The 10,105-nt window shown below is 36.5% G+C and overlaps 1 protein-coding gene across 1 annotated transcript; it reads left to right on the plus strand.

Moving 5' to 3' along the window:
• Positions 1–328: 328 nt before the first annotated feature.
• LOC147495393 (cyclic nucleotide-gated ion channel 1-like) lies at positions 329–9,726 on the plus strand. The gene is given in 9 exon segments (XM_086564049.1): positions 329–482; positions 1,235–1,388; positions 3,071–3,641; positions 4,235–4,447; positions 6,118–6,407; positions 7,042–7,153; positions 7,573–7,809; positions 8,945–9,197; positions 9,200–9,726. Coding segments are annotated over 8 exon segments (2,139 nt in total). The 5' UTR covers positions 329–482; positions 1,235–1,359; the 3' UTR covers positions 9,634–9,726.
• Positions 9,727–10,105: the final 379 nt, after the last annotated feature.

A 10,105-nucleotide genomic window follows, 5' to 3' on the forward strand; every position in this document is an offset into this window, starting at 1 on the left:
GCAAGTCAAGTTCAATACTTCAATGCCTTCTTTGAAGATTGATACTAAGCCAGTAAGCCACTGCCACCCCTCATTTCCAATATTGGTAGTGTATGCAGTTGATTTCTATGCACAATCAACCAACAGTCACAACCACAGTCCACGTGACGTAGTGCTGCGGGCATTATATATTCAGTCTCAAGGAAAGCCAAGTGACAAAGAAATGAAAGACCACTAATAAGAAGTCTATGTCCAATGTCCATTATACGAAGTTGACAACATTAAATACGACTAGTATACTTGAGTGTGGTTAGTTTAAAATACAACTAGTTTGTTTTTTCTTGACTGTACGTTCATGGACTCTGCTTTAAAGCCAAATTATAGAGCCTTCCTCGTCTTCTTCATCATTTGCTCTCCTGCTTTTCTAGTTATCTCCACCAACTTTCATGGCGTAAGCTTTCATTCCAATACAACAAGCATCTTTCTCATGGGTGAAGTTGTAGGTAATAAGCTTTTCAGGCTATACTATGTTTGAAATTGATCATTTAGCTCTTTTTTGGTATGTTACAGAGTTTTTCTGCTGTTTTTTACGTTACCCATCTTTAGTTTTCAGTTAAAGTATCGGTTTTTTTATGTGGTGTGAGGTTGGGTTCAGTTTATTTTGATATATGCTTATACTTGCAATTCCCAGTATATATTTTGATCATAAAGTTTCATTTCATTTTACTATATGTATGACTTTAGCTATTTGATTGATTTCTTCTGCTTTATAGTCTTAGTTAAACATTTTGTTGAGTTATGTATATAACAGTATAAGAAGATTAAAAACTCTATAGTTAATCATAATAAAAGTTGGAAAAATTACTTTGATAAGTTGCTTGTGCTTGTAGAAATAAATTGTGAAACTTTACTTTTGAAGGGTATGTTATATTTGCTGCGCATGATTTCCTCAGTTCACATTGATTGTGTATAATATGCAAATTTGGCTTGCAGAACGTTATTACATACTTTGTTCGTCTGGCTAAATCATTGTGTATTATTCATGCTATTAATTTCCTCCACCCATTCCCACGGAAACCTACTATTTTTTATTTTATTTTTATTTATTTATTTATTTATCGTCAATAATTCCATTGGAAAGCTACTCATCAACATGCAAGGTAACTCTTGTATTCTAATGTATCGCGATTCACCATACCCTAACTTTCATGTGGTGATTTTGAGAGAAGCTTTATGTTTAAGTTGGTCTTTTAAGGGTTGGTGGCAGCAGTACTAATGACAGCTAACGAAGTTTGTAACGAGGTAGCTCTCTGTTTACCCTTTTGAGGTCCACTAAGCTTGAACTGTACTGGGTTCTTTTACCACAAGGAAGATAAAACCATGAGTCACCAGGAACAGAAGTCTGTGAGGTGAGTTATTTTCTGCAGACATTATACATACCACTTATGTAGTAGATGTGAATACACATTTCCATTGCAAGTTACTAGTGCTATTGTAGAAGTAGTGTTTCCTGATTTCATTATGACGCAAATCATTTCTTTCATATCATCTAAAAAATTTTGGAAGGACTTTATTAGTTGCGGTCTTGAGGTCAATCATAACGCTATATTAATATATTATACAGAAATAGGTTAACATTTTCCTATTGACGGTTTTTCTTATTCATTATGTGATTACTCGATATAATCTTGCTAGGCATTCAGTTCATATATTCTCATCATCCGAAGATGCATGAGGGTGTTATAGCCTATGCTGACAACATTTTCCACTAGTATTGCCAAACATCAGACTCTAATTTGAAGTTCTGTGGAAAATTTCTTTCACAAGTATATAGGAGGGAATTAAGCATTGCATACATTTTAAGTATTAACCCTTTAACTCTAGTTCACATAATTGAATACATTATTTAGATTAAACAAAATCAGGAGTCGCCAGTTTCCTCTCTAACACATTAAGCCACTTCCTCGTAAGATCCCTGTTGAGTGTTGAACCTCATCACGTGTCGACAGTTTCGGCACGTCCTTATTGAGTAACCTCTCCATAGTAGGCCTTCTCATCTCTGTTTTACCGTAGACATTAAGATAGTTTAGTAATCTAGAAATTTGGGTATGGCCTGCCAATTTGAAAGTGTTTTGATTGAAGCATAAGTATATACTTGGGAGCTACAATACCAATATAGGCAATGTTCCATTTACATCCAGGGTATAAACACTTTTTCTGGTATCTCTGGTACATTCCAATTGTCATTGCATAATGTTAGGGACATAGTTGATTTGCTAGAGTTTAAGTCCGTTTTGTATTTGTGTTTGAGTAGGCAAGCCATTGTGTTTGTAAGCTTAGGATTGCATTCAAATATTATTTTATGGTCTGATAAAGCTATGTTTTTTCACTTAACACATGAAACAGTTGTGAAATACCAGAACACATGAGCTCATGACTTAATTGACTGATTTCTAGTTACTACATCAGAACACACATTTTGATCCCAAATCGCTCACAATAAAAATTGCACTGTAATGATGTCAATGTTTGTTAAGGTTGAGCAGCCATTTGATCTCAATGTCAGTCAAAGCTTTTCTGGAAGCACTCTTAGCAATTAGAAAATATGTGGGAAACTTTTTATTCTTCAGAAGGTTTGTTGTGAAAGTCATGGTTGTGCACATTCTTTCCAAAAGTGTTTCTGTTTACTTCCTATCATTATGTTATATATGATTTTTATTTATGATCTATCCTTGTTTCTTATCTAGTTGCTACAAAATTGAGAAAAAAGAGTTTGTTGTACTTTGTTAGATGTAAGTATTTTCACCTCCACCCAATCCTACCTCATGTTGGCATTTCAAACTTAAATTGGATTCATTGGAGGTGAACATAAGACTCCAAAGAGTGTGCATTAAATTTATTTCCCTTATGATGTATTTTGCTATTTCGATTGCGGGATTCTTTTATATGTTCTGTTGATAAGGAACGGTGAGCTTTCCTACTTACAGTAATTTGATTGTGTCTTTTGTTAAAAGAATTTATTTATTAGCATAACCACTTCTATGTTTTTTCCGCAGTAAGAGACCTTATTTTCTTGGTTGCATTTATTCAGATTTCAAGATTGGAATTCTGCGAAAACTTCAAGTTCAGAGAGTCAAATTTCAACTAGAGGTAGACAATACTCAGACCACTTGACTGAAACAAGCTCATCTCGTGAATGGATAAAAAAGTACTTTGCTTGGGGCTTGGACGGAATTAATAGCATTACAAGATCATTCAATTTTCGTTCTATTAGTGGTGTTTCTGTAGCAGACACGAAATCTAGAAAATGGATTCTTGATCCACAAGGTCAATTTCTTCAAAGGTGGAACAAGATATTTGTATTTTCGTGTGTGGTCGCAGTGTACTTGGATCCCTTGTTCTTTTACATCCCAGTGGTTGACCGCAAGAAGAATTGCCTTGGTTTGGATAAGCCGTTAGAGATCACAGCTTCTGTTCTGCGTTCGTTCACTGATATCTTTTATATACTTCGTATTATCTTTCAGTTCCATACTGGATATATTTGTCCTTCTTCTCGAGTATTTGGAAGAGGCGTTTTGGTTGAAGACCGTGGAGCAATAGCTAAACGATACTTGTCATCTTACTTCCTCATTGACGTTCTTGCTGTTCTTCCACTTCCACAGGTACTTTAAGTCCTTCTAGGTCAATATGGTCCACAATCTGAAAGAGTTACTTCTACACAATGGTATATTCAGAAAATCTGCTTTTTTGTTGTCTTTATAGTGTTTCAATGAGTAGATCGTAAGAATATATGGTCCAATCCCGTTCCTTGCACAAAAATAGCTAAAGGGGTTTAAAGTGACTTAAAATTTGAGTCACCATAGAAATCTTCTTGATCAAGAGTTGAAACACTGTGAGACTGATATTATTTGTCCAGGGCGTAGTACTTTAGCAATCCTCCAGTTAATTTCTAGGTGTCAGCCAGATGCGGGGTCCTGACGCTCATGGCCTCACATCTGTCATACATGGTTGGAAGATGGCTTACATATATAACTTCTAATACCCTTAAAAGTAATATCATGAAGCTTGAGAATTATTCCTTTCGAATCAGAACACTTAGTTATTACAAAAATGAAAAAATGCCATCAAATATTATTTTGTTTTGTTGGTACTGTTTAACCATTTATTTCGTTTTGCTACCTACCTACCTACAAGCATAAGTTTATAAGCTGACTTTGTATATTGGATTTTGAAGTATATTGATTGATCTTTTCAGATGGTAATATTGGGAATCAATTGTGAAATGACGGATCTAGTAGCATCAAAAGAAAAGGACATGTTACGCACTGTTGTTTTCTTCCAGTATTTCCCTAGGCTTCTTCGTATCTATCCTCTCTATAGGGAAGTCACAAGAAATTCTGGAATAATCACTCAAACGGCATGGGCTGGAGCAGCTATCAATCTCTTTCTTTACATGCTTGCAAGTCATGTAAGTTGAACTCTGTTGAGATGTTGTTATAGTCGCATATGGGATAATTAAAGACTTGCAATTACAGTATATAGTTCATGTGGCTGCTCCACTCATCACCAATTGGTTTTGAGTTGGATGGTCCTACAGTTTAAGATGGTATCAAAGCAAGCTATTGTGTTTGGCCCAAAGGGCCCGTTTTACTCCATGTCATTCAAGAGTATGTTGTCCATGTGTTAGGCTCAAGTAACACCATACTTGAGGGGGCATGTTGATATGGTAGTATAGTCCCACATGGGATAAATAAAGCATGCAATGCAGTATATAGGACCTGGGGCCGCTCTACTCATTACCAATTGGTTTTGAGTTGGATGCTCCTAGAGTTTAAGAAACTCTGTGAGTTCTCTCCTTTGTGTATTTAATCTCTTGTATGTGTTACACCCATGCATACTCAGGATATTTCTTACATTTGAAATGTGCTGACTGCTGCGGGATATGCTACATATTCAAATAATTTACACCTTTTTTTCTTTAATATTTGAGTGCACAGTAAGTATAGATTTAATCTATCACCAATATAGCTGTTTTTCGGGATACGGTTTTGGGCCAAATATTTTACTAACAAAAAACAATAGTAACATTTTAGAAACTGACATGGCCAAAATAATGTCCATATTTAACTTGCCCCAAGATACCATATTTAACTTGCCCCAAGATAGCGAACATCCAATTGTATATATTTATTTTCTTAAAGTAGGAATAATGTGCTTTTGATGGGCATTGGTGTGCTTAGTGCTCTGCAATGTCGCCAATGCGGGGGATTCGATGTAATAAACCTGGTCAGCTAGTGAGGTTTTTTCTGGTTCATGTTATGAAATTCCTCTGTGTGGATCGTAATCTAGCTGTCACATTTGGTTATTTTCTACAAGCGACCAATTTCGACCAATATTTGGTCACTGAAAAGTAAAAACTCTACTTAGCCCCCTCAAATAAGCATTGTGCTGGCGAGCAGTCATCTTACGGTGTATTTGGAACCGAGAACTTTCCAAGAACTTATCATACATGCTCAAAGCTATATGCATAGAAGATGCTTCAAGCTGATCTGCTAATGAAATATGACGTGTTGATGACAGCTTGGCTTTACAATAACAATCTTGCGGCATTCTCATTATTACCACTGTTTTGTCGATGATTCGGCTTGCAGATTCTTACTAGTAGTTTGTTTGTTCACATCTCATAGTGTCACCCAACCTTGATCAGTATTTTGTGCTTAACAGAATTTTATGACTTGTATTACTGTCATACTTACAAACAGGAGATACTGAGTGTGCTGGGTTGTCCATTTAGTTGAACTAATCTTGGACATGTTTGTCATACTTACAAACAGGAGATACTGAGTGGCAGGCTTTATTTTTATTTTTTATTTTTTATAGTTTTTCTTCACCTGTTATTTCATTTCACTACATGAGTATAAATTTAGGAAATCATATGATAGCCATTTTTAAGTCTATACTCTTTACAGTATAGCCTATTCTAGTGATACCATCCATGGAGCATATTCATAAAAATCAGCAAAGCAGCCAATAACTTCTCGTTTTATTCTTTTACAATCATAATAATCACATCAAAAGAAGAACAATTAATTTTCTTCTTACATATGCATATTATATCTGAGTTTTATGGCTTAATAGATATTTGGAGCCACGTGGTACTTCTTTTCAATTGAGCGAGAAGACATGTGCTGGCGAGCTGCCTGCTCAAGGAAAAAAGACTGCAAATATTCTTCTTTGTATTGTGGAAGGGATAACATTGACGGAGGAAATAAATTTCTTGAGGCTTCTTGCCCTATAATCACGCCAAACACAGCAATTTTCGATTTTGGCATCTACCTTAATGCTTTACAGTCCGGGGTGGTGGAGACGACTATGGATTTTCCACCGAAGCTCTTTTACTGCTTGTGGTGGGGGTTGCGAAGTCTGAGGTTAGTGAATATATATTTAAATTTGTCATTTACATGTGTTCCTTTAAGCATATGGTTCTTATGCTCCATGGATAGTATAAGAAAATTTGTTGAACATTTGAGATCCATCTTCCTATTCAGATGCCATGATATACAGTAGTTAAATCTTCGTACTGCATTTCCCATTGGAGAATTCTTAAAGGGTGGTTTGACACGGGATAAAAAACGACTCAATAGTTGTGGTATTCATACCATCAAGTTCGTTTGATTGGTTATAGGATCCTTGACTATTGATAGGCATCAATCATCATACATTACCAAGTTTTTGCTGGTGAAGTGTGTTGAAGATCAGTATACCCTTGAGTAAGGTCATGTCAGCTCATTGAGTGAGGTCAGCTCCTCTCATTGCATAAAAGTATGCTTCATACTCTCTATTACAAAAGCATTATACATCCACATCTTGTTGGTGATTGTTAATCTACACATAAGAAGGAATACAATATGCTCAGATCAGCCTACACTGTGGGATACCACCTTTTGGATCTATTTATGAATAAGATGCCAATTTATCAAAAAAAAGGATCTATTTATATGATTACTAACCCATTGAAGCAGAGATATGTCACATTTTCATGTAAATTGTTTATTTCCACAGTTCTCTCGGTCAAAACCTGGCAGCTAGTACATACGTTTGGGAGATTCTCTTCGCAGTCTCTATTTCCATCTTTGGTCTCGTCTTATTTTCCCTTCTCATTGGAAATATGCAGGTTTGCTCGAAAGCCAATATTTCAATATGAAATGTGTTTTTGTTTGTGAAAGAGTAACAAGATACTCATTACTTAAATTACAGTAGTACAAAATGCTAATTTTATGGACGAAGAGAAGCAACTACATCATTCTAAACGCAATGCCAATTTTTGTCCCTAACATGTAAAATTGAATATTAATATGTTAACGCCTTCTTATGGTTTTTGTTTTTCATATCATCTGATAGTGCTTGACTTCATATTATAAGCTTATTTTGATTGAGGATAAAGGGATGCTGTTGCTTTAACATATGATATAAACCAAAAGATCCTGCTTATTTTTTCTTGCCTTTTTGTTTGATTCAGTAAAAAGAGAAAACTACCAGATTTCTATGGCTATTCTAGATTCACAAGCTTATTATTCTTTGTTTCTCTTGCAGACATATTTGCAGTCTAGCACTGTTAGGTTAGAAGAGATGAGAGTAAAACGACGAGATGCAGAACAGTGGATGTCCCATCGTTTACTCCCTGAGGACCTGAAGGAACGAATTAGACGTTATGAACAGTACAAATGGCAAGAGACAAGAGGTGTTGATGAAGAATATTTGCTTCGCAACCTACCCAAGGACCTCAGGAGGGACATTAAGCGCCATCTCTGCTTGGCACTACTCATGAGAGTGAGTACTTTTACGCCTTTATTTTTAGATTTTTCATGAGTATTTCCACACCTTTATTTTTAGATTTGTTTGGTCTTCATTACGTCCTCACCTTTCCTGGTAAGAAGGCCTGCAAAGAGTCAACCAAGCACATCTCCTTTCCTAAAATGTGAATGCGAATTCATTTTTCGATGCAGTCTTCATTGTTATTATATTTTAGAGTTTTTGCATGGGATTGGCTGGATTTAGTTCTGGAACTCAGTGATCTAAAACTGGTGCTGCTGAAATTCAAAGGATCACATGAGTGACAAAAGAGTCAGTATTATCCATATGGGAGTGAATCTTCCCTAAACTAGTTCCAAGGCCTTCTGGTGTAAAATCCGCGCCTACGCTCAAAGGTGGTTAAGTGGGGACAGTACTGATGATAGTGAGATACATAGGCGTAACAGGTGGCATTAGAGTCTGTTGAGATTAATAGTCCCGAATCGGGAGTTCAGCCCTAGCCGATTAATATATAACGTTCTTGGGACTGCTCCACTCATTGGCAGTTGGTTTTCAGTTAGATGGCTCAATTGCAGTCTACTTCAGGGTTTGGCCCGAATCACTCATTGCCATTTGGTATTGCGTTGGATGCTAAGAGTCATGGTTCTGCTAAAGTTTTAGTTTCACATTAGCAAAGTATTGTTAGAGGTCAAGCATATCAAAGTCTATGCTACAATTGAGGCGGAGTCACCTTACTAGGAATTAATTGGCAACACAGTTATCCTTTCCTTCCTTCTCCCGTGAAGTTTGTTTTGTTTTTTTCCTTTTTCATGTTTTTTATTCAAATTTATATGAATCAGTAAGGAATGAAGTCGTGCTGAATTTGCATCCTTTTCCATTGAGTTTTATGACGAGAATTATATGTATGAACTTTGTATTTAATGCGCTTGTTTGGTATTTAAGGTGAACCTTTTTCTTTCTTTTACCTACGCATGTTTTGTGTAACTTTTTGTTCTTTTACTTGTACTAAATTTTTCCCGTAATTTACCTGGAATGACTTAAACTGTGATATGACCGCTCTATATTATTGATCTGAAGGAGGGTATTTACTTTGTGGCCTCCTAAACAGAGCTGCATGTCTTCGTTAACCTTATAATTTTGTTTTTGCTTACAGGTACCAATGTTTGAAAAAATGGATGAGCAGCTTTTGGATGCGATGTGTGATCGCCTGAAACCGGTTCTGTACACAGAGAACAGCTTCATCATCCGGGAGGGTGACCCAGTTGATGACATGCTTTTCATCATGAGAGGTAAACTATTAACCATGACCACCAATGGTGGAAGGACTGGCTTCCTGAATTCCGATTATCTCAAAGCTGGGGATTTCTGTGGAGAAGAGTTGCTCACATGGGCTCTAGTCCCCATTCCTCTTCCAACCTCCCAATCTCGACAAGAACTGTACAGGCCTTGTCTGAAGTTGAAGCTTTTGCTCTTACTGCGGACGACTTGAAGTTTGTTGCCTCCCAGTTTCGACGACTCCATAGCAAGCAACTCCGTCACACTTTCAGGTTTCATTCGCAGCATTGGAGGACATGGGCTGCTTGCTTCATTCAAGCAGCTTGGCGCAGGTACTGTAGGAAGAAACTAGAGGAGTCTCTTTCTGAGGAGGAAAACAGATTGAAGGATGCATTAGCTCAGACAGGCGGGAGCCCTCCAAGCCTTGGTGCAACCATATATGCCTCCAGGTTTGCTGCCAATATACTACGTACCATACGGCCTAGTGGTTCCCGCAAGGCCAGGTTGCTAGATAGATTGTCTCCAATAATACTTCAGAAACCAGATGAACCTGATTTCTTTTGCTGAAGATAGTTAGTTTGGCACAACGAAAAAATTCATTGTCTCCCTATTAAATTGGCTTGGTCTTGACAAATTAAAGTCGTATATTATGTTTTTCCATTTTTATGTATAGTATGACACTATTGTTTTTAAGAGTTTAAAACACACATAAAGTTAGCTAGATTCAATCGTTAACCAACGGAAAATTGGGCGTTCATCACCAATTTTTTTTCTTTCTTTAGACACTAATTCAGTAATTCCCAGTGTTTGTACATCATGGAAACAAGGTTAAAATCAGTCCTACCCCCATTAAAGACTGTTTGGACTTTGGGCTTATGAGAGAAGTCTATGACCACCGTAAACTAGCAAATAAACATTTTAATTTTCTTGGTGAGAGCAAATAAACATTTACAGAAATAAAGTTTTAACCCCAAGATAGATTTTCACTCCAAACATGGAAATTTTTAACGTAGAAAGTACATATTTCCATCAGAAACTG

The sequence above is a fragment of the Coptis chinensis genome, chromosome 6, assembly GCF_015680905.1.
Source record: "Coptis chinensis isolate HL-2020 chromosome 6, ASM1568090v1, whole genome shotgun sequence".
NCBI classification, from domain to species: domain Eukaryota; kingdom Viridiplantae; phylum Streptophyta; class Magnoliopsida; order Ranunculales; family Ranunculaceae; genus Coptis; species Coptis chinensis.